General features: G+C 32.5%; 1 protein-coding gene across 17 annotated transcripts in view; it reads left to right on the top strand.

Moving 5' to 3' along the window:
- The window catches only part of LOC129802604 (transcription factor dcp-66), a 59,318-nt gene that overhangs the window by 6,684 nt on the left and 26,365 nt on the right, over positions 1-26,269 (top strand). For 10 of the 17 annotated variants that reach the window (XM_055848565.1, XM_055848563.1, XM_055848560.1 and 7 more), the window contains exons 2-3: positions 18,761-19,346; positions 24,603-25,077. In XM_055848565.1, coding sequence (XP_055704540.1) covers positions 19,076-19,346; positions 24,603-25,077 — 746 coding nt within the window. In that variant the 5' untranslated portion in view covers positions 18,761-19,075. The remainder of the gene's footprint in view (positions 1-18,760; positions 19,347-24,602; positions 25,078-26,269) is intronic. The other 7 variants (XM_055848566.1, XM_055848564.1, XM_055848562.1 and 4 more) reach the window with 1 other exon arrangement.

The raw sequence follows: 26,269 nt of genomic DNA, 5'->3' as shown, positions 1-26,269 counted from the left end.
GGTAAAATTGTAGCTTATTAAATTGTAGCTATGTCCAACTTCTTATAGAAATATGCGAAAAAATAGCATTTTCAATGTAGTCCCACCTCGCCCTATATATATTTTCATGTGTCTTGCAATGATCAACATAGTGTTGTCAAATTATAATCCCTTCTTGAAAATTTCACCTCAATTCAAAAGGGATAATAATTTGGGTAAGAACATTTAGACAAATTGTGACCACAAGCAACATGCTTAGGATTTTTGAAGAAGTTGAGAGCTTGCCAACAAAATTTTTTTGTCGTTGTTCTCCTCATGAATAAGTATACAAATTATCGGGCTTAAAATAGGAAAATTCATTCATCATAAATATTGCAATTTTATGATATTAAACAAAAAGGGAATTAAAATTTGAATAATCCTTTTAAGTGTCTCATTAACCCTTAATTATAAAAGTGTTCTTGTTTTATATTTATTCATTTTATTTTTTTGAACATATTGTCTTATTTGTAAAGATATGTCAAAACATTGGTTCCCGGACGGTGTGAAAGGTGAAAATTCTAGAGTGTTCATCAAAAAAAGGGTGGCAAAGGTGGCAAAGCGTCTCAGCTATGCGAAATGCTCTATGTTTTAGACGTTAATATCTCAAAAGTACTGTTGCATCATTTACCGGTTCATAATTGATTTATTGAACAGATTGAATCACTCAAAAGATCGCTTAAAATAGCTCAGGACAGAAGTAATATAATTAAATTTCGGATAAAAAATAGTTATCGGTTATGAACCGGTTCAGTACCGATTGAAACCGGTTCAGTTTTATCTGAAATTCCAAGACCTTTCCAACAAGCCTAAACATGATAACATTCGATTGAGAAATACACTCTAGAAGCCTTTAGAACCTTTTCATGTTTTTATTTAAATAATTTTTTATCAATAAAATCAGTTAGATTTAAGATTTAAAAAAATTGAAAACAATATGGTTTCGAATCAACTTTCTAGATAAGAAAAATATTGAAAACAAAAATTCCATTTCTTTTTTCTCTCAAATGTCAGGTATGTGTCTATCCTACTCTTACGCACTCAAGTCTAAATTGAATTTGTTACGACGTTCATTAGAAGACAAAGACTTCGAAAGAGTGGAATAGTCATATCCAATCCGCTTGAGGGAAAAGGGATGGAAATTTAGATACCAACAAAACAAATTTCTTAATCGAAAAGGGGTAGGGTAAGTGTGCCAAATTTCGGCATAGTTGCATGCAAGCGTCAAAATCTCAAGTTTGAAATGTAATATTTTAAATACAAATTGATTTTTTTTAATTCTTTCTTCTGAAAGAGTGTTGCTTGAAACCTTGTAAAGAATTTACCGTTTTTATTTACTCTAAAATCATTCTTAATACATTTTAAAATGCATAAAAATATAGACATAGCTTTGGTACCCTAATTCGGCCACCTTCATTCTCATAGTTCCTTGCTCTTCGGGAATTCTTCCAATGTCTTTTTCACGTCATCTCGTTTGTCGAAGCTACATGTTTTGTTATTCTTTTGCATTGTATAACCTCTAGAGTACGTAAAATCTAAAAGTTCATGGAAATTCGAGGAACAAAAAAGGTGGCCGAAACTGCATGCTGGCCGGAATTTGGCACACTTACCCTACCGGAATTTTTATAATTTTCCATAATTGTACTTATACGAGTAAGTATATTGAAAATACCTCCAGAATGTTTTGACAACATCTCGAACTTTCTGTCTCATTGTATAAGGAAACTTCGTCAAATTTCTGTAAATTGCTTAGACCTTCAATACTTATCAGAACACAGTGGTTATCAAATAAATGAAGAAAAAAGTATAGTTTTATCATGAGTATCATTTTAATATCTCATCTAAAAAATCAAACTCCCTAAAATCAATATCATTGAAAAATGTATTAATGTTCAAGAGCAATGAAAGAGATTATCTTTATACGTTTTCATAATCTCTCAAGTATTACCCTCTACACACTTTATGTAAAATTGTTAAGCGTGACGTTGATGGTTTTTATCATTAAATATTATTTCCAAGAAGTACTATAAATTGGCAATATCATATAGACAAAGTAATTCTTGCCATTGAAAGTGTTGTTAGTTGAATGTGAAATGTTTATATAAAATTGTACGGATTGAACTTGCATCTTTGGTTTAAATTTCAACACTATTGATGATACGGTATCTTTTATTCTTTCTATAAAAGTCACCCAAAATGGATATTGCAAGTGTATTGAGGTGGGGTACCATCTTCTTGTGATCTCTTTCTCTGTGCGCTCTGGCAATTTACAAAAAAAATATATATATACAGCGATTCTACCTTCAAAATGCGTTCAAATGCTGACAGTCGCTGTTACTCTTCTCCTCTCTACAATGCTTCTGTCCCAGAAGATATGACACCAGAGAGACGAAGAAAGAGGTGGAAGGAGCAAGAGAAAGAAGAGTTACCCATCATCTGGCACTCTATTTTGTTCCGCTTCGTGTTTCTGTATTTCCATCAAATGTATATGTATGTATAGGGGAGTCAGGGGATTTTTAAAACACTTTGTAGTTTAACAAAGTTTAATTTTTTCGTATTTTGTTGGGTATTATGGAAAATTCGGGTAGTAGTGAACATGGGGTAGTTGTAAACATTGATTTTTACGTCTACATTGCTTGGATTTATTTCTACCATTTCTTCAGTGAACAACGATCCCTATAGTATCCATGAATTCATATACAGTAGAGTCTCGCTATAGTCCATATTTGGTTTCAAATTTGACACTTGGGTCGCACTATAGTCCATGTAATTTTTTAAAATTATCAATGATTTTTAGTATTGAAATTGCTCGACGGCTTCCACTTTCTTTACGATTGTGGTACTTGTCCTTGCTCTTTTCATTGTGGATCACAATTATCACAACTACTTAATAAAGTTTGCCAAAAATATTAAAATAATTATGCATGTCAAATGCTAAAAAACATAACCTAACTTAAAATCAGTGTTTTGAAATCAGCGGTCGATAAATTGTGGACTATAGAGCGATGGCTTATAGCGAGACTCTACTGTAGGTCCCGCTTCTAAAGTCTAATATCTAATTACAAAAATCGCAGAGTTTACGGATACACAATTTTTAATACTGCCTCAGTTTTCCTTACTTAAATAAAATAATTGAGTTTCCCCCAAGAATCTTACTTGTAGGGCAGAATAAGACAAATGTGGGGCAATTTGAGACATTAATTTTACCGGTTTGAATATTTATCGTTTGTTCCTAAAATATTTAACATAAAGCATCTTAATGTCACATAGGTTTACTTAATGGTATGATCCCACTTAATTTCATAACAGAGGATAAATTGCAGTGTCTTAAGCTGCCCCTGTCCTAAGTATCCCGGCTCTCCCCTTTATCTTTTTCTATCTCTTTTCCTCTTGGTCACCAAAGGCAGAAATTTTCTTTCAATATAAGCAATTTTGTATTTACACACTAGCCAATCAAATAGAAAAAAATGTATAGTATTAGTAGTAAAAGAAATTACATGAGAGACGCGAGAGAAAATGAAGAAGTCTCGTCCCCATTTTCATTGTTAAAACTTCTTTCACAATCAAACTATACACTTTTAAATAACCACCTCATGCATATTATTTTTTCTCAACTGCAAAATTTACCGATCGTTTTCCACACTAAAGCTTCTAATTGAGAATTCTTGGCAGAGTATGAACGCGCTTCTGACCATTTTCTCAGCATTTTTCTGGCACTCTCTTCCATGCAACTCTTATGACGATTTGCAGTGAAACTGAAAGTATGAAATTCCATAAAGTTTATTTGCAAAAGAAGGAATGTCTTTTTGAATGTTTTTTTCACATGTTCTCGAGATATTTACTATATTGTCTGTTATCACATAACTTTTTCTAAAGAGATATTCAAGAATTTGAAAGGGAAATTCTAAATTGAATTTTCTAGTTTTAGGTTGTTGTCAAAAACATTGAATAATTAAAAAAAAACTTATATGCAATTCGGAGTTATATTGAGCATAATCTTCAAGAATGTTGACAAACGTCTTATGAAATAAATATAAACTGCATTTAAAGTGCTCAGAATATAAGCGGTCATCTTAATAAATTAATTTATTTGTATATTTGGTTTTTAAAAATCTTCGTTTTATTCCCAAAAATTACAGACTCTATTCCTACAATGCTTCAAGCTTTAAGCTTTGATATCCTTTGAGCTACTGAGGATTTACTTGCGTTTAAAATTGAAATTTGTAATAAATGCATAGTGTTCCTGTATTTTCTGGCTTGTTTTCTCTGTTTAAGTGCACATTACACATAGAATTATATGAGTTTCGGCAAAAAAACAACCGTTATTCTAGAATATGATACAACAAAGTTCAAACGATTATTGTATTCCAGACTACTGTCCATATATAAATATTTAAAAGCTACAATATCAAAGCGTTTTATGATCTAAAAAAGGTCTAAAAGATAGGATTAATACCCAATTGTTTTTTTTTCCTCTAAACGTCTTGGTATTCTAAAGAAGTACTTATGGTGAAGGTCATTCGAATCATGCTATTAATATTTTATTGTGATTTATTATTCAAAATAAATTATTAAGATGATTATTTGTGTAGACTTTTTTTAGGTCTTCCACACGAAATGTTGTTCTTTTAGAGCCGACTTTCTTAATACTATTTTTATTTTTTTTAAATGTCGTGGAATTATATGCTAACAGGGCTGTTACATGAACTAATGTTTTTTTTTATAACTTAACACCAGTTACTCCATTTTTGAACATTTTTTTCTTGATATTTTTGAGATTTAATAGAAATATATCAAATCTCAAGTCTTGTCTCAAGTCTAATTCAACATAAATGACTTATTGTTATAAACAATACTATAGAGAAATACGTTTGTTTAAGTGTGTATTAAATTCTTCCTTGATTTGCCACTAAATTTCGATTTTGTAAATTTAGTAAACGCATATAGGGGAAGTTTTTCAAGCTTTGAATATTACTCCGCCTTTAAACACTTCACATTTTTTCCCATATCTATGAATCTGACCTATGGCATTATATTTTAGTAGGGGAAAGTGGGGTAACTGAAATATTTTTTTTCGCTTACTTTTAAGATGAATTCCATTATAATTTTATGATATAATGACTTTCCGTACATAACTGGTGATAATTTGATGATCCTACCTTTTAGATTTAAGGATCTAGGAACACTTTTCCAAAAACAACCTAAAAATGTAATTTAGCTCCTGAAGCTTTTATTAATTTTCTTCACTTCAATAATCTCTACCTAAAACAGGGCTGGAAAAGGCCTTACGAATGCTGATCAAGATCTACCAAGGGTCGATCTTGATCAGCAATCCTTGGCTGAATCTTATGACTGGTCATAAAGGCGTGATTAGGGTATTATGTAAAAGCTTGAACTACAAGAGGTTATTTTTGTATGTGAAATAAAATTTGGAAATTTGACCCAAATTCCACATTCGCACATCGAAGAGAATCCGGCCGAATTCTTAAACTTAAAACTTAATTATTCGATGCGATTCTTTCATATTCACATCTATTGTAATTCTCCGATTTGATACACCACTACAAAATAAAACTTAAAAATCTTAAAGCCGATTAACAAAATAACGTATCAAGTAAAAACGAAAGTGGGTTTCAGTGTCAAGAAAACATATCTTAAAAAATGTCCTAAAAAGTAGACTAGAGTTCCCTCTAAATAATGATGTTTAACTTTTTGTGTCAGGTGCGACAATTACGGTAGAATGAGTTTTTCTTCGATGACGTGAATAGTGTGTGAAGGCGGAATCTTGATTGAGCCTTTGTACAAATCACTACTAAATTTCCATTTTCCTCTAGAGGAAAATATGTGGATTTCCTGGAATTTTGTGATCATAAACAATAAGAGATTTTTTTGTCGTATTTAAAGAATCGATACGGTTTTTATGGTAGTCAGGAAAAATAACATAAGATGGACGTCATTTTTGTGTACAAAGCCTGAAAGACTTCCCCTACTTTATATTTATTTTTGCAACTATTTTCGAAATGCATCAACTTTATGAAATTGTTCTCTGAAGTTTCATTTCAGTGTTCCAAGTGTTCTTTCTTTTCAATTTAATTTATTATTTTTGTACAGTAGACTCTCACTCAATCGGCTCTTTTTCAATCGGGCAACAAATTTTGTTGACAATTTTCACATTTAATTATGAAGCTAATTCGCTCAAATTTGCTGTAGTTCTTCCTATTTTATCGTGATTTTTTATAATTGAGCGCTTTTTGTGGAATTTACAAAGGCTTTGACGCCTAAATCTATCGATAAACTGGATGACATTTTGCCCCATATTCCCGATTGAGAGAGAGTCTAGGGGAAAGTGCTGTCCCTTCGAACGTTCATGCCTTCGAATAATGTGAATTTCTTTTGGTTTTTGGAAGAGATTTACACTAAAATATCACTAAATTAACAGTTGATGATAGCGGAATGTAGGAATGGTTCATACAGAGTGAACCTTCAAACGATGCGAATTTTCTCTTTGTTTTCAAAGAGTTGACTTACCATTTCTCATCTCGTCTCATGAGCTAAATAATTAGCTATCTTATGGATAAGAAATGACGAACTTAGCTCTTTGCAAACAAAGAGAAAATTTACGTTGTTTGAAGGTTCACTCTGTCCGAACCATGCCAACATTCCCCTAAGTCAACTAATATTTAATAGAAATGTGTAAAGTCTCTTAGGAAAAATGAAAGAAAATTTACATTATTCGAAAGCATGAACGTTCGAAGGGAGAGTACTTTCCTCTACTGTATAGATTTTGATAATTTTAGTACAAGGAAGATAGCAAGAAATTTGTTACACCATTTAATAAAATGGCACACTTTCCTTGTGTTGATAATTAAAATAGAGATCATGCATTTAGAGAAAATCGTATATTAGTCTCTGAAGACAACTAAAATTTCTAGTTTTTTTTTCAATTATACCCATGACATTTAAAATGTTTAATGTTTGGGAGTAAAGTAGGGGAAAATACTCTCCCTTCGCACGTTCATTCCTACGAATAATGTGATCTTTTACTTTTCCTAAGAGACTTACACATAATTATCAAATAATTATTAATAATTGATAATGAGCTTACTAATATTTAATAGAAATGTGTAAGTCTCTTAGTAAAAATAAAAGAAAATTCACATTATTCGTTGGGAGTGTACTTTCCCCTATTTCTTTTGATTTATCGAAGAATTTTTTTAAATATTTAATTTACTTGCACTTTTCGGATGCAGTATTTAATAAAAATTTATAATTTTTTTTACTATTATCATGGTTTTTCCTTTAAGTTTTTTCATGGTTTTTAAATTTTAAGTTATCATTTTCCCTTGAACCATTAATCCTTCTATAAATATCCGTAATAATAGTTTCCTAAACAATCTCTTATTCTTATTCTTTTCGGAAATGGAATTTATACTTAAATGTATTACTGATTCAAGCGACAAGCACAAGATGAGTTAAATCTGCATAAAAAAGTTTTTCTTATGTATTATCTGTTTAAATTTTCCTTTTACATAGGGAATAATGTACTCATAAATTTTTAAATAAAATAACTCAATCTCTATGTAATATTAAGTTATTTTTCTCAGTGTACCCGCTATTATATAATCAAAATTATCAAACTTTAACAGAAGAAAGTGGTTCTGTTTGGTAATAAAAATAAGTTTATTTTTTCCCAAGCTGAATTCCCATATTGATTTGTTTAAATATTCAAACATTTGTTGAAATACACAATAAATGAAGGAATTCTGTTGTCTGAAAATAAGAATAGTTTTCATCAATAATTGAAATTTGTTCAATTTTCCGGACCAATTGTGAGTTTTCAATGAAAATGTTTCAATGAGTTTCAATGCAAATTTCTTTTTGATGTTGGAACAAGACGATAAAACCACATATATTTTCATCATCAAATACTTGAAGTTTGATTTTGTTTACTATGGGGAGCTTTTAATCACTTGGTGGCCTCTTGTAAAATAATAATTACACAAACTCCATATGAGGCTTTTTTTTCTATTGTGTGAAGCCTCTTTCCGGACAAAGGAGGTGACTAAATGCACTTCAAAAGTGCATCTTCTGGTTTTTCTGTTTGGTGTGTTGGTGGAAAACTCCAAGGCACAGACACAAATCAAGAGGGGGTTTTGGTAGCTGGTTGACAGGGGGGTGGGAGAATTTTTGGGTGGTGGAAAAATTTTCATTCTCCCAGCAAAAGCGGGTGAGGGTTCTTTTTTTCCATTTTGTCGTCGTTTTTTTTTGGGTGGGGTTTGTTTGAGGGTATAGGATGGAAGGTGGGTTGGGAATTGGGTGGAATATAGTATATATATTTCTACCCAAAATTACACAGAGTAAGGATGTATCGCGAAAACATTGGTGCTGGTGGCATTTTTCTGTTATAAGCTCCACCACCCACCACCATCCCCGTTTTTTTTTTACATCGGAAAAGAGATGGTAGAGGATTTCTCGTGTATTTGCTTTGGGATGTTGTGTTGCTGCCTGATGCTGCTGTTGCCATGGGTTTGAGTTGTCCGGGGAGTTGGAGTGGCATATCGACAGCTGGGGAATGAGGGGTGGGCGTATGATGGGTTGAGGGTTGAGGGATGGGTGGGTGAGTATTTTGGCTGGCGAGAAAGAGCGAGATGGGGACATTCGACAAATACATTTAAATGTGAAGAGGAGCAAAGAGATATAGAGAAATAGCAAGTTTTCGGCAGAGGGGGTGTTGGGGGGAGAGGAGTGCTTTTGGGTGCGGGAAAACACAGCAATTTCCTCATACTCTCACGGCGCCTCTTCTACCACCCACCAAGGGTTGGTTTTGCCATCTCATTCACTCTCCAAAGGTGGGGGGAGGATAGGGAGGAAATGGGGAGAGAGTTGGGTCCAATCGCCACAAATTTCACTCGATGCTATGTTGGGAATAAATCAATCTCGCTCTTTGTCCCCATTCCCCCTATATATATTCCAGAAACTTCGCCCACGCACAAATTCTCCAACTCCCCCAAAAACCAGCCATAGAGAGTTGTTATAATATTGCTATAAAGCATCCCCAACCCATATAACCCCACCCTCATCCCAACTACACTTTCAGCCCAACCCAAGTGAACCCGCTTGAAAATGTTCTCAATAACATATTCAGCGATGCATCGCATTTCGACGACTGCGTACAACATCCGTTTTATAATAAAGCCCCCTTCAACTACCCGATCCACCCAACCCAAACCCATTCCTCCCACATCCTAACCTCTCCTGCCCACTTTGTCTCTCGTTTTCTGTGTGTCGTTCTCTCTCGAATTTCATCATTCCCCCCCGAAAAAGGCACCCAGATGCCACCCTCAACTGCTGAACCACCCTCTTCACCCATACCCCCACCAACATAGCCCTCAACCATCCCCCAAAACCCCACACAGCTCCCTCTGACTGTATACGTGTGTTTTTGGCGTTGTATGTGTATGTTTCTCTGGGTGCTCTGGGCTTCAACCGGGAATCATCATCTCCCGGCACGAAAGAGCGAGAAGGGGTGGTGATGGGTGGGTTTGCTGAAGTGCGGGTTTGCTTTTTGGGGTGGTTTGGGGATGGTGATCACCTCAGTCACACGTACAGTGCCAGAGAAATTGCGAATATACTGTCATGCTGTGCGATGCCGCCGAAATATATAAATATCTGAATGTGCACTGAATTTGGGTAAAAAAAAAAATGTATCTATATATGTGGTTGGGAAGGGAATGGAAGAGTGGGCGCGGGGGTTTCACCCAGAAATTGGGGTGATATTTTTCGTTCAATATGACTATCATCCAAAGCGTACACATGATGTGGAAGCGGATGGAAAAAAGTCTGATCATGATATAGAAATTGGTCACCCCAAGAGCATTTAGAGGATTGCAATGTTTCAGAAATTTATTGAAATGTTTCACTCAATATCTCTTATCCGTTTACAATTTATCCGGGTGACAAGTAATCCGGGTGTCAGTTAAATTTTGAACTGCACGTTTTAGAGAAGATTGGAAGGCTCTAATCTGCTGTGATTCCTTCTCATTGTGACTTTTTGGACAGTCGCATAATTAAGGCAGAATGTCGATTCGGGCAGGTCAGGATTCATTCTACAAAAACAAAAAAAAAGGCCCAGATAGGGGAGATTGGGGCACGCGTAAACATTTTCGATAGATGCGAATTTGAGATGATTTTCCAAGCACACAGTGATTTTCTTGAAAATCTTTCTTAGTTCATGTTTTACCCTTGGGTATAGGCAATACATCGAAGGTAATGCGGTTGCTGGAAAACAATTAAGTTTTCCATAAAAATAAAATTTGTGTCACTGTGCATTTTTCTCTTTTCACAAAATACCTGGGGTAGAAGTAAACACTTTCTGGGGAGGATGTAAACACCCTTTTTTCCACTCTTGAAATTAACTTTGCACCACTTTAAATTATTTTAATTACTTAAGAGATATATAAAGACTGTATATTTTTCAAGAAATCACTACACTTTGTACAAAGAATAATTAAAATAGCAAAAAAAAAAACTAAAAGCATGCAAATCAAAGACATTTTTCAATGGATTTTCCCCATATTTTGACATCATGTGACTTCTTATTGAACACAGCGCCACCAATTTTTTCATAGTCACTGAATTAAACATTTCGCATGAAATGAAGAAGAAGAAACTAAATATTTTGCCATTCATTCTACACTCGGGACATCTACAATTACGGAGAAATTGTCTGTTTACATCTACCCCAAATGTTGTTTCCTGACCAATTATTAATTCTTTTGAAATAATGAGAATCTCAATTTCTCTAGTAAATGCGTTAATATAATCCTAAAAGATGTAGGAAAGAACTGGTATTGCTACATTTCGATCATTTTACACAGTTTTTAATTTCCAGGTGGAAATCCAAATGACCAAAATAATCGAAATATCAACATTTTCAGGAATAATGATTTTTATTTTTAAAGTATTAGGCTTTTATTGACCAATTCATTTGTGGACATACATCCCCATGATATCTATGAACGCTTATGGGTTTTATCCTCTGGAGTCTTAAAATTAATGAAAAAAGTCACAGTGTTTACAACTACCCCTGTTTACTACTACCCCAGTTCCCCCTAAGCTTATGGTAGCTGAGATTCTTTACAGGTAACCTCGAAATGCGTGCAACTCGAGGTACTTGGAATGAGTTGAATTTTATGAGTAATGCCTCCAGCCCGCACCTTTTAGATCGGTAGAATTTCATGAAAGCAAAATTCGCGTCTGTCCCTTTCTTTCTAAAATGATTTGCATAAGTCTATCCCACTTTTTCGGACTGAACTAAATTTAATTTGGTGTGATGTTCAAAAGAAGAAGAAGAGTGGAAAGAGTAGGATAGACCATATATAAAACTTTTAAGAAAGAAAGGGATGTGAATTTGGACTTTATAAAATTTTCCTAATCTAAAAGGTGTACAAGAGCCATAAAGAATTGCGAACTGATTTTTATACAGTTCATATAAAGATGTAATGGCCATATTTTTTAAAATTCACGAGTTAATTTCCCTGACTATAAAGGGATCGAGAGGAGGACATTGGCAGGGAGAGCAGGATAGGAACCACGGAAGGATGAGCATCAGGCTCTGAGTTCCGGACCTCAGGAAGTGGATTTAGTCATCCCAGAGTAAGGGATAACAAGTTTTGTTAAAGGAATATGGGAAAAGTATGAAGTGTTCGAAGCCTAAAAGCCTTCCTTTACTCCTTTAGCATTTGTAAAATTCCTTTAATTTGCCTGACTCCTCCAAATATAAATACTAATGTCTCAAAGTTCAGAACTTAGAACAAATTGTTGTTCTAATGAAAGTTTCTACTACCGATCGTTAATTAGGTATATCTTTTATTGGTTTTTATGAATAATTAGGTGTTGAAAAAATTATTTTCATATGAAATTTCAAAATTTCAACACTTATTCCAACCCTTATTCCAAACACATATCAAAAAAAAATATATTTTCGTAAAAAATACCTTCACAAATTTTTTATTCAATTCTTCTGGTGGAATAAATAAATAAAAAACCACAGGCAAGCGCAAGAGGAAAAATGAGTGTGTGTGGAAAAGAGGAAAATGCACTTCAATTTTGTGGGAGATGAAAGAAGCGTGGGTGGGCTGAAAAATAAATACAGAACCGTGACCAGGGTGTATGGGAGAGTTTTCACTGATAGAAGTCGCCTTTGGGAATGAAAATTCACAATTTACTGGTAGACGTATATATATGATGGTGCTAAAAATCGCAAGTATGCAGAAAAATGAAATGAATATACATGATTTATTAATTATTATGGATGATTTTTGAAAAAAAAAGTGATTGGGCTGTTAAATGGGCAATCAAGTGCTCAATTAGAAGAGAATAAAAAAGATCAAGTGGATAAAAATTTTAATAATAAAATAATATATCAATTATAAATAAATAAGAGCTGCGCCATACAATTGGACCAATAAAAAATGAGTCTAAATTCTTCTTCAGAATGCTGATGCATGGAGTTATTTTGAAAACAGAATTCAATTTATATAGGTGTCAAATGCTCTTCCAAAATCTCAATTTTAGTGTATTTGTGTGCGTGAATGCAATAGGTTTGGGTGTTTAGAAGAAAGAGAAAATCTTTTGTTATATAAACACAATTTGCATGAATTTTATTGGGAAATACAATATAGGTACATAACATAATATTCAATAAAATGAAATCGCAATACGATGGCCCTTCAAAATGAAAATATACACACAATTGGATGACTTTTATGTGCAAACAATTCTCTGCACGCAAATCCCAAATTACAATTGCACAATTTTGAACTTATACAATAATTATTAGAAAGCGGTATTCCAATTTTCTGTGATATTTAGAACAATTCGATATATTCCAAATGAGATCAAATTTTCGTGATGAGGATTTAAGTGACAAAAGAGAGTGCAAATTAACTAAATATGGTTGAAGAAAATTGTCATTGATGCGAAATTTGACTGTTTTACATGCGTTGATGGTGCCAAATTGGCATTTTGGTGCTAATTTCTGCTGATTGGGGAGAAAATGCGAAAATGGAGGGAATAGAATATCACTTTGCTGGGATAATGTTTCCGTGGTGTTTTCTTTAAAATTCAAAGTTAGCAAATTTGTTTAGTCATTTCAATCATGTTCTTGCTCGAACTCTAAAGAGAGAGCAATATACTTATAATCAAGGGCTTATCTTTTAAGACATTTTTCTGAAACTAAAGAATAGTGAAAATTGTCACATGACAACTATTACTGAGTCTAAAACCAGAATTTTTCGAATAAACCTGGCTAAAGTGGATGAAGTTAGATGAATCATTTAGCTAAATGAGTAATTTTGCACTGTTCAAAGTTACTAAATTTACATTTGAAATCGTGACTATCTCACTTAAGTGTTTCGAGTGACAATTCTCATTTGTTTGCTTATTCTGCCCCTAGGGCCAAACGATTAGAGATATCGGTTTTGGGTCTTCAATAATTCGTAATTTCTCTTGTAAGTTGATGTTAGGAGACGATGCTGGTCCTTGATTTTCTATCTACTTCTTATTTTTCTTATTAAATTGTATAGATAAAAGTCTAAACACGTTTTCTTTTTGTTTCCAACTTTACGGATATGTTTTAGAGGGGTCCCGGTCAAAATCCCGAAAGCCAAAATCCCGAAAGCCAAAATCCCGAACGCCAAAATCCCGAAACCCAAAATCCCGAATTCTTAAAAGTGTCATAGCTACTCCCGCGATTTCACTCGCGCTTGCTGGAGGCAAAGGGAAATCTTCTGTGTCTTGGAAAATTATTCTAAACATTTTCCTTCATATAATTTCATCCCTTTCAGGATATTAAAAATTCGGGATTTTGGCTTTCGGGATTTTGGCCTTTTCGGGATTTTGGCGTTCGAGATTTTGGTTTTCGGGATTTTGGCTTTCGAGATTATGGCTGCCACCGGTTTTAGAGGTATCTAGTTGTCATCAAAAATAGCCGTTTCGATTTAAATTTAATGTCTTTGAATATTCTAAATTTTGAAATTACTTGAACATATTGAAAAGTGAATATGAACGAAATGCAATTTTACAAGTAAACTAAGATTTTTTTTCTGTGAATCTTAAATCTAATTATCTCAGGTACAACTTTTAAGAGCAGAATCACATTGACAGTAAAATGCTCACCGTCACCGTCAAACCTTCATCGTACTTCGTTAATTTACGCACTTTCATTCCAATTCTTACGCAAATTTTCATTTAACGTACTACCTTATCTCATACTCAGTGGCACTAGGTGAAAATAATATAAGAAAATTGAAGAAATAAAACGGAAATGCGATAAACGGTGAACAAAAAAACTGTAAGAAAAACTGTAGCAAAAAATTCCTACGGTTTTTTTGCTCACCGATTATCGTATTTTCGTTTTATTTCTTCAATTTTCTTATATTATTTTCACCTAGCGCCACCGAGTATGAGGTAAGAATTGCAATGAAAATGCGTCAATTAACGAAATACGGTGAAGGTTTGACGGTGGCGGTGAGCATTTTACTACCAATGTCATTCTGACCTAAATCAGGAAAATTTCGTTTAATTAAAATTTCATATAATTTTCTCTCATAAATGTTTTTACATATTATCTTTGTCTCACTTTTTTCCACTCATAATTAGATTGAACTAATTTGGCATGATGTTCAAAAGAAGAAAAAGAAGAGTACGAAAGAGTATGATAGACTTTGGAAACAATTTGAGAAGGAAAAGGATGTAAATTTCGATTTCATGAAATTTTCTTAATATAGAAAAGGTGTGCCACTGCCATGATGTAATTTATTTTTTATTTTTTTCACTAATTTATTATGTTGTAAAATTTCATTTATCCTTGAGAAAAAATCTCTAAGGACTTTAAGATTTAACATTTTTTTTTAAATTACTTTTTTATTTGTATTAAATATTTCGTTTGTTATTATTTATTCTCTGTGTAAGTTTCTGATTTTCAAATATTATTTAACGAATAGGGTGGAGTAACCACTTATCGCCATGTTTAGGAAAAAGAGGAATTAATTTTATTATAACTTTTGAACTCTTATTACAAAATAACTGAATTTTGACACAAAACTACTTAGATGTATTGGCTCTAGAGTCGTGAAAACAATAGTCCTAGAATTTAACGCTGGATTACTTAAAAAACTGTTTTTTATTAACAATGCAAAAATAACCACTTCGTCGCCACTTTTCGCCAGTTTTGTAACCACTTCTCGCCAACCACTTGAAAATGTCCAAACTCGATTATTTTAGGCAATGTTCTAAAAAGAATACATTCAGCATTTCTTTTACTTCACGATCACCTTATTACTACTCACTTTAAACGATTTTTCTTCACTTTTATTTGAAAAATCAAATTATAGGTCTATTGCAGAAAGTAAACAATGCAGATTTGACAACTGAGAATCTACGAAGTGAAGTTAGCGTCACCTATTAAAAATAGATGGCGACAGGTGGTAAAATCAATTCCAGAAGATAACCACTTTTCGCCATACCTAATTTTTACATAAAAATAATATAAAATGAAATATTAATTAATTAAATACAAATTTCATGTATTCCACAAAGGTAGACAAATTATTTATCCAATAAGATATTTTCATCAATCATCGAATCCAATATTTAATATTGGATTCGATGCACTAGCTTAAAATATTACTCTAAAAAATGTTCAAAATCGTAAATCCAAAAAGAATAATAATTATTTTTCGACTCTATACGTAGCCGCAGTAAAAATACAAAGTACTTTGCGGCTCATTTATTACACAAATTGCGAAAAATAGCGATTTCAATATAAGTGGCGAAAAGTGGGGCACTGGCAAGAAGTGGTGATTCCACCCTATTTTCAAGCTTAAAATTGCTTGAAAGAAGAAACTTGAATAAATTTATTTTTTATATTCCTGGCGCACCTTTTAGATCTAGAAAATTTAACAAAATTGAAATTCATATCCTTTAGACTACCCAAAAAAATGAATTTCAAAATAAATAAAGAATAGGAAAAATAAGTCAAATTTTTATTATTCTAAGATTTTTCATAAACTACTAATGTTAAAATTAAAGAATTATTATTTTGATTTAAAAGGCTGTAATGACTTCACCATATCAATCATTACTTGAAATTTTCTGTATTTAAAGGTTTAAAAAATATTCCCGACTAGTTTTAAAATTAAAAAAAAAAATCCTAAAGAAGTTTGACATTACTACTTCAGCGTCATTATTGTAAAATTTGTTACATTTTAGTATAACTAGTTTTAAGAAATTTGACTTTTTAGAATTAAATATCTTTATCAGAGAATATGAATTTGCCTTAAAAGGTCGGTTTAAACATTTAACACTTCGAAGTCTTATCCCAGAATTGTCAGGTTTAATAAAACCCGCAACTCATGTGGCGAACATGGAAATTAAGATTCAGAACTGCGATACATTTTCGAAAAAACTACCATATCGTCGGTTCCGAAGAAGACTATTGTAAGTCCAAAATGTAAACTTTACAGGAAAGAGGTTTAAAGTTTGACAGCTAAAATTTATTTTCATTAATTTCACTGTAATTAGTATACTTTCAGCTTTTGAAACTATTTTATCATATTTACGCATTGAATATCTTCTAGTTAACACTACTTTTAAATTAATTATAGCAAAATTGTGGGCAAAAAACTCAATAATTGGGCACGCTGATTTTAAGTTTTTTTCTTGTAACTTTTGCAGGAATATCTTAATCAACATAAAATTTTGTGGGGATATAGATCTAAGGTTTCTGCATCCAATGATACCATCTTTTTATACTATTGTAAGTAGACTTACAATAGTCTTCTTCGGAACCGACGATATCGTTCTACAATTTCGAATAGTTACTGTTGATGTCAAGGATTCGTAACTTCATTGCATTGGGTCTTCTCAATCAAATATTATGCCTCAATATCATGTATCTGTGAGTTAATATGGACAATATTAGACTTTTATTTGCTTATTTGATAGGTTTTGAAATAACAACAAAGTTTTAATTGCTTTCAATCTGTGTTTTATTAATCGTATCGAAATTTATTGATTTCAAATTTTTCTTCTATTCGAAGAATTGTTAATAAACACAAACTGCCCAATGTGTTCAGTTTATTTTGCTTTATGCAGATTTCGTATGATAATCGAACCAAAAATTTTTGCATCACAAAACCAGTTCTTTGTTCACTTAATTACGTTAAATGTCTTCGAATCAATAAAGAACCGATAGGGTAGTAGCACCACTATCTTTTAATAATATTGTGGCATTTGAAAATTGAAAAATTCAATGATTCAATAATGCTTTTGAGCTAATGCTCTCGCTAGCAAGAAAAAAAAAATGAAATACAATCATTAGTCCACTGCCGTCTTCTATAAGCCATGTGTATCATCAAAGCTTTCTAACATTTTAGGCAAAAGGAGTTTTTAAAATTATCATTTAATTATTATTTTGTATTTCAATTCTTAAAATACAGTAATATTTTTAAAAGAAATCAGTTTTTTAAAGTGAAATTAAATGGGGCAGTGGCACTAAATGATGCAACTAGGGTAAATTAAGCTAATTCAAGACCTGCTCCAAATGGAAATTTTTCGCTACTCCAAATGGAAACGTCATTGTTTTCATGATAAATACAGTACTAAATTATTATATTTATATAATTTCTATACCACAGTTTCATTATTTAGTTATTTTTACTCCAAATAAAGTGAAAATCCATTCATATTCACAAATTTTAATTTGTTAGTTTCTCAGAAAAATTAAAATTGTACCTTTTCACCATCGAACTTTTCATCGATCGAGCATGTTTTCCAATGAAAAACACAATAAAGTGACTGTTGTTTATTCGTTTTGTTTAATATTTATGTCATATTTCTGGCTAATTTTAGTTAAATTAAGTGCTAATCTTTATTGCTAACGGTACGTGAAGTTTTCAAATGAAATAATTACCTATTTCTTGAACAAAAAGGGTTTTTCTGAAATGTCTGCAAATGCTTCTATAGGAAACCCCGGAAATATGATTTTTTTGGAGAGATTTTCTTATTGTTTTAGATGGGAAAGGAGAAAAGACCAGGAATAAGAACAAATCCTGCACTCAAGAGCAAATCAACAAGGTTTTGGATGCCTTTCGTCGCGGTTTCACTTACACTGTTTGTCTCCAATTAGAAACTTTCCCTTGTCTCCATTTAGATTAATATGTTTCCAATTGCAGCATTTTACACTCGCGTATTTTTCTTGTATTTAAGAAGTTTTTAAATTATATCTAAAGAATTTTCACTAAAAAATAACATTCTAGAAGAGTCAAGGAGCAAATTTATGTAATTATCTTCAGAGAAAAATTGAACTTAATGTGTTGAATCTTCTGTCAAAGTTAAAGCGTCTGGAAATGGTTTTGAATTAGGACATTTACCCCCCCAATGAAATTTGTATTCGAAATTAAATTCTTTCTTCAATTTGTGGCTGCTTTGTCATGATATTCTGAATCAATTTCAAACGATTATAAACTACTGCATGTCCAAAAAACAATAGAGAGGAAAACTTCACGAAGAAGAAGTAAGAATTCGAGCATTTAGCCAATTTTCCTTTACCATTGTCTGTTTGATTTCTTATCCCACCATAAAGAAGTCACTGATTTCAATGATCATTGTGATTTCTTTGAACTGTGCTGTAGGATTGTAATTAATTTGCTAATAATTGCGTTGTTTATTGTCTTTTCAGATGACATTGCCGCTGATGTGAGAGTGAAAAAAAAAAAGTTCGGTGAAGCACAAGAACAAGGAGATAATTTGATATTTTTTGGGAAGGAAGGAAATTGAATAATCTCATTAATAATTGAATTTGATACAGTGATTGTGAAGTGAAAGACCTATAGCTGAAAAGATAGGCAATTTACTAAAGAGTAGACACTTAGGGAGTGTTTTTAACTTGGACACGTAGTTTCTGTTGTTTTTTTTTATTTTTTGGTGTAGTTTAAATTTCGGGTGGTGATTCTTGTGCCAAGCAAAGAGAAGAGCGTGTTTTGTGTGTGTTTAGATGGAGAAAATGGAGGTCGACGACGTGGTCGATTTGAGCATTGCATCGGGCCGTGACGCGTCGCTGACGATAACTCAGTCCACGGCACGTGATTTGCGCGCTTTGACACAGAATTCGGGATTGACTATAACACCAGCACCACCACCAGTTATCCCTGGTGCTGTATCAGTGGGTGTTACTTCTGGTGGTGGTGTTGCTCCTGGGAACAATGGCAGTGGTACAGCATTCACCACCTCTTCTTCTGCATCGTCCTCCGTGGCTCAGGATAATGGTGAAGCTCTCTATTTGTTATCTCATTGTGCATGAAGAGACATATATTATATATATGTATATTTGTATGTATATACATATATGTAGTACTATATTAATGTGTGTATGTATGACCAATAGAGTGTGGATGATTGCAAGGGGTCTCAAAATGCACCTTAATTGCCAATTTTCAGGAATAAACAAGAGGGACAATATCTCATCTTTCAGAATCTTTGCAAAATTTATCTTTTGGTTATTTCCATTAAATTCGCCTTTTTGAGTGAAATTTTCAGGGGAGATAAATTGAGTATTGCATTTAGCTCTAAATATTTAGAAAGATTTTACTTGAACTGATAATGGCCTTTTAAAATTTAACCTCAGAGATCCGTGAAAGAGGTTGAGTTCTAAAATCTGTTCAACGAGAGAAAAATTAGTGGAAAATTTATTAAAATATAGTTTAATTATTATTTTAATTTCAATTGCTAAGCCTTAATTCGCAATCAACTAATCGTCTAACCTGTATAGGTCCTAAAGGCCTAAATAAACTCAGGCTGTTTCTCGAGAGTATTTAGTCTGTAAAATTTGGCAGCAAAAGATTACGCAAAAAAAATTTTCTAAATTGTTTGTAAATGTTTGTGAATTACGAAATGCTCGTAAATCATACAACCCACGAAAAAGTTCATGTGAGTACTTTTTCACAAAAAAAATTGTTCGTAATTGTTCGTAATCACGCAAATAAATTTCGTAAAATTTTGTCAGACAGGCAAAAATGTACGAACAAATGTTTGTATAGGGGAAAGTACTCTCCCTTTGAATGTTCATGCCTTCGAATAATGTGAATTTTCTTTTGTTTTTCCTACGAGATTTACACATTTCTATTAAACATTAGTTAGCTTACTATCAATTATTGATAATTATGTGATAATTTTGGGTCAGTCTCTTAGGAAAAATAAAAGAAATTCACTTTATTCGAAGGCATGAACGTTCAAAGGGAGAGTACTTTCCCATAACTAGAAATGTAGAATCGTAATATTCATTATATTACAAACAGAAATGGTGAAAAATAGAAGATTTTTGGAAACGGGAATCACATTTTTATCTTATGATTTTATTTTGTCAAATTTCGCCCTAGTCCTCCAAAGCACAATTTATAGAGAATTATCAGAATTATTCTTTTAAGGATCTTTTGATTATACACTGAGAAAAAAGGGGGTGCGATAGACTTTTTTTCCTCATAACTTTAACACTTTTTTAAGTGTTAATTTTACACTTTTTTAAGTGTAAAATTAACATGAAAAAGGGTAACTGTAACCCATAATACAACTAAAAAGCATAATATTTACACCGATTTGGGATCAATAATGCAGAGTAAAATTAACATTTCCGGAGTGTTATTTCAACTTTTTCGAATTTCTTTCAGTATGGAAGAACAGATTAGTGAAACTGCTCTTCATCAATCTAAGCTAAGCAACCAAATTTTAAATCACATCGAATAAAATTGGTAAATGTTATTAAAAACAGATTATTGCAATAAACAATCACTCAAAAATTTTTTTATCATATATCGTTCCTTGGAAATTACAAGGAACCAATTAAATCTTTCATGCCGTCTCCTGAAAAAATGCTCAATTCAGGAGACAGTATGAAAGATTTAATTTTATGTAACTAGGGTAGTCAGTACTTTTGGCCACCCTTAAGCGGTCTTCAGACTGAAGGTTTAGCCCAGTTCCCGTAGGTTTCAAAATCTTAAATAGCGTGCAATTTAATTGCTTTTTGAGAGCCTAATAGGTTATTTCTATTTAATAATGCAATCCTAAGTTAAATTTTCCCAAAAATCATGATTGATAAGAAATTAGAGCGGTTAAACCATTTGGCTAAGCCTTAGGTCTGAAGCCCGTATTAGGCTTTAATGGCCTCGTAATGTATGAAATTTTTATCAGATTTAAATGAATTGTTGTAGGGTCGAATGAACACCTCTTCGACAGGGAACCCCTATTGACACTTTTGTCAAAATGTTGAAATTTATTTATTGCATCTAACGGTGCTATCACACTAGGATTTTTCACGTTTTAATTTTAAATTCAATTGAGCCAATTGAGCATTAAGATTTCTAGAATTTAGTTGAAAATTCTCACAGTCAGGATACATTTTGCAAGAAATTTGCTCAATTTTAAATAGTGACGCGAGATTTTTGATTGTGAATGACTCCGGAAAATATGTGATAGTACTTAAAATGTCTTATAAGTCACTTATCTGTTATTCAGAAGGATCCCCTAAGCCAGAAAAAATGATTTGTAGGCAAATGGCTCATGCAGCGACTCATACAGTCTTATTGAAAAACTGTATGAAATCGTCCCGAATCCCAACTGAAATTCCATAACATAACAATTTCCTTCGAATGGCTTTGGAGGAACTTAATGAATTACTCCCGATACTTAAGCTTTACTTCATGCAAGTTTATCACTAAAACACTGTACTTATCTTATATTTTCGCCACAAATAATATTAATTACGAGTAAATAAATTTAATAAGAGCAATTTTCTTCAAAAGACTACAGTGTAACTGTAGATTGAATTGAAATTAGTGAGAAATTTTAACATTTTAATTTGCTCAAATCAAATTTATTTGAGCAAGCACATTTATGCTATTTTAACATATTTAAACAGGTTTTTCTTGACCAAGTATTAGTTTTTATGAATAAATAAGTGCAGACCTATCAATTCAATTGGTTTTTAGTGGAAAATAACGCATACACTGAGAAAAAGAGGTGCGATTAACTTTTTCTTTCTTCGTAACTTTCACACTTTTTTGGTGTAAAAATATATCAACATATTTTAATGTTAATTTTAAACTTTTTTAAGTGTAAAATTAACATGAAAAAGGGTAACTTTAACCCATATTACATCTAAAACGTATAATATTTACCCCGATTTCGGATCAATAATGCAGGGTAAAATTATCATTTCCGGAATGTTATTTTAACTTTTTCGGATCATCTGAAAATTAAATTGAATTTACAAATTCAAAAAATTCTAGTGTGATAGCCCGGTAATAAAATGTAAGTAATATGGCGTTTTTCATTAATCTACGTTTTTCTATAAGAATAAGTGTTCAAATTTCGTATTCCAAGTGGTACAGAGTAGGGTCTCATCTCAATAGGTCCTGACTCCTGACATGAGTTCTTAAATTGTCAATAGGTGTTCCTGTCACCCTATGCAGGTAAACAAAAAATCGTTGCATTTCAAACAATTTGATGCCCGAATTTCTTTCTAATTCGGGTGACATTTTGGTCCCAAATGCCTGAATGTCAGAGTCTACTCTACTGTATATAGGGTGGAGTAAGTACTGTTGGCCACTTTAAGGTTTCATGTGCTTGTAATTTTTATAATGTTTATTTAAATAAAATGAAATTTTGTACAAAGAGACCTTAAAGCCGTTTTTTCCTAATAATCCAAGAGAATTCCCAATTTTTTTTTTTGGATATTTTAGTAAAAAATGCATTTTATGCAACTATGCATGTTTCAGTACTTTTGGCCACTTTTTCCAATAGAATTTTAATAAAGTAACAGAAGAAATAGCTCTCGAAAACTTTCACGAATACACAGCACAAGTCCTATTCTTATTTATTACCAATTTTATGTGATTATTAGAGTATTTGAAACGACTTTTTGCATATTTTCTATTTGATGTAAAAATCAGTCACAAGTCACGATTGATTTTACTGAAATCCGCGAGGTGCGCCACGTGTTAAATGTATGGGAAAATGAATGGTCAAAAGTATTAACACAGCCGAAAAAAGTAAGCTCTTTTAGCCACATCCGATTTTCATTTAATTTGTTAGAAAATCTTATTAAGGATGATATCAAAATAAAATTTAATTAATTAAGGAATGGACTTTCATTGAATAACATCAAATATTTTCATCAAAATTACGAAATAATGCAAGACAATTTCTCTTAACATTAACAAGTTTCTTAAGAATACCATTTTTTTTTAGTTATTGTTTACCTTGTCGAGAATTTCTTTCAATAACCTAGAATTAATCAAGTCGATACAAAATCAAATATAGTTTTCTGATTCGTTAGATTAGAGGTCACGAAAGAAGACCCATTTTCTTGTTCTAAATAAACTCATAATTGCCTTACATTGTGATTTTACTTTAGGTGGCCAAAAGTGCTTACATGGCCAAAAGGGCTGACTCTACCCTACCGGATAATTTTAAAATCTGCAAAATATTTTAAAAGCTTTGTCTATAATTATAAATATTGGTATCAATAGTATTTCCAATATAAAATAGTCATAAAAAACCTATCAAACATATCATTTTTATACGATCTTGTAAATTCAATTAATAAGCGAAGGATCTTGTTTTGTTTGTTATTATTCTACCATTTGGAATTTTGTGGAAAAGCTGTCCATAGTTATGGACTAATAGGAAAAATGTTGATTGAAAAGGCAATAAAAATATTCAATTTTTATATGTAATTGTAAGCAATATTGATGCATGTAGTCGTAAAATATTTTTTCCATGCACCAAAACAGAGCCATTATCCTTTTCGTTTGGTTATAACAACAAATAAAAGGAAAAAAAATATCCTATAAAAATTCGCATAAAATTCTTATCTACATAAAAATGGTTCATTTTTTTTAGTTTTAATGAAGAGAGATAATTAAAAGAAAGAGTTTAAATAATAACGATGAATGTGTCTAATGATGGAGAATATAAGTTTAAAAAAAAGAGCTGTAAATTTTGGAATATGTATAAGTGCAGTAAAAAGAATAAAATAAGTTGGTATTTTATTGGTGTTTACAGTCAAAAGTAGGGCAATTGTACATGAAGCTCTAATGATCTTTCGCAATTTTTATTAGTTGTTGATGCGAGAGAAAGAGAGAGAGAAAAGAGTTGTTGAAAAAAAAAAACAGTTGAAATCTCACGATAGTGGAGAATTTTTGAGACATTTTAGAGGTGTGATTCTTAAGAGGTGCTTTTGGCCCCTTTGTATGCTTTGAATTTTGTGTGTGTAAAATTGACAAGAAAGGATGTGCGGAGGATGCGGGAGGAAAGGGTGTGAGAGACTGAAAGAGCTTATAGAGAATGACAATATGTGAATATGTATGCAATGCACTAATAAAGCCTCTTCCTCTTTTCCATGACCCCCCATCTCTCTATCTCACTCTGGAAACTGCCTCAAACTACCCAAATTCACCCACATACGATTCATGTTCAAAACTGCACTCCAATATCCACCCATTCCCTGGGAAAATGGGGGTTTGTAGCAGTGGTTGGGCATGATGCAAATCGAACGAGACGTGTTCTGCGTCCCCGCACGGAGCCCCGCTCATATGCCGAGAGTCCGGACATCGTGCTGCTGCCGGCTAAAATAAATGGTCGTCAACAGAATGGAAATATCGATTCGGAGACAGATGACGATGATGATGATGATGAGGAAATGCCGCCCATTTATCCGATAAAGGAGCTGACACCGGCAGAATTGTGGGAGAGGGAGCGTGGATTGAGGAAGCTGAGGGAGGAGTTGCGTAATGAAGAGACAAAGCTGGTGTTGCTCAAGAAATTGAAACAATCACAGCAGATGATGAAGGAGAATCTTATTGTGACACCGACAAATCTACCAAATGCTAATAATCCACTAGCAGCTATTCCGGCTGCCCTAACAAAAGGCACTCTCAGTGTTACAACAACAACGGCCATTCCGTTGCCGGCACATAATAAAAATCGCTCAGCTATCCTCAGGTGAGTTAGGCGTAAAGAGAAATGTCCAAGGGGGAAATATATCGATATCATTAGAAAATATATCCTCGAATATAATATTCATAATGATATCTTAAAATAACAACATAGAATAAATTTTTATATCTCTCGGAATGATAGAAAAGCAATCCATTAATTTTTCAAATTGATAAATAATTTCAAATAAAAATTTTAAAGATGACTTATTAAAATGAAGAACATTTCTTTGTAAATTCGTGTCAAAGATGTCTACTATATTAGAAAATTGCTATATATCAAAAGTATTGCACCATTTATTGTTTACCGGTTCTCAACAGATTTAAACCATTTCATAAATCACTTGAAAAATCCCACAAAATAATTTTAAGAGTAATACGGGAGAGTGGGGCAAAATTTGTCAATTCTAAAATTTTAAAATTCGATATCTTCCAAGAAAAATGAGACCGAGGCTTCAAATTTTTATCATAGATTGCCTTCATGGACCTCAATAAACGTCAAAGGTTTTAAGGAATTCGAGCAAAGAATATAGAAAATTAAAAAAATATTGAAATTTTAAGCCATGGGGTGACATGATAACTTTGTTTTCGATACTATCGACTGTCGATTCTGAAAAATGTAAACGACAGCAGAACTTTCTGTAACTAATACAGATATTTACAAACAGTCACATCCTTTTAAGAATGTCACAATGAATGGCCCAGAAATTCGCAAAAAGTCGACATTCACTTAATTTAACAGATATAGATTTATCGATACTATCGATTCGATAGTGTCGAAAAGTTATAATTCCACCCCTGTTTTTAAAATATTTGCCCTTCAGGAGATATCAATTTTCATAAACTTACTTTCCGAAATTGATTCATTATTGTGTGTGCTATATAATTTGGATATCCTGAACACGAATCTGTTGTCCATTTGCGAATTTTTCAAAGTGATTTTCCTCCAGATTCAAATTTATCAAAAATGACCACTCGGGGTAAAATTTGCCAGAACGCATGGGACAATAATTGGCAAAAAACGAATAATTCCGACATTTCACATGGCGAAAAGGCACATCCAGTCACTGGTTCTGATTAAATTGCAGATGATTTCTGAGGCAGTAGAATTCCAACAGGAAGAGATTAAATGATTTTTGGAAGAATTCCCAATATCACAAATGTGTTTTTAAGGATTGATTTTTTCTAAAGATAAACAC

The sequence above is a fragment of the Phlebotomus papatasi genome, chromosome 2 (genome assembly GCF_024763615.1).
Source record: "Phlebotomus papatasi isolate M1 chromosome 2, Ppap_2.1, whole genome shotgun sequence".
Lineage (NCBI taxonomy): Eukaryota > Metazoa > Arthropoda > Insecta > Diptera > Psychodidae > Phlebotomus > Phlebotomus papatasi.
This window is presented reverse-complemented; position numbering and strand designations above follow the sequence as displayed.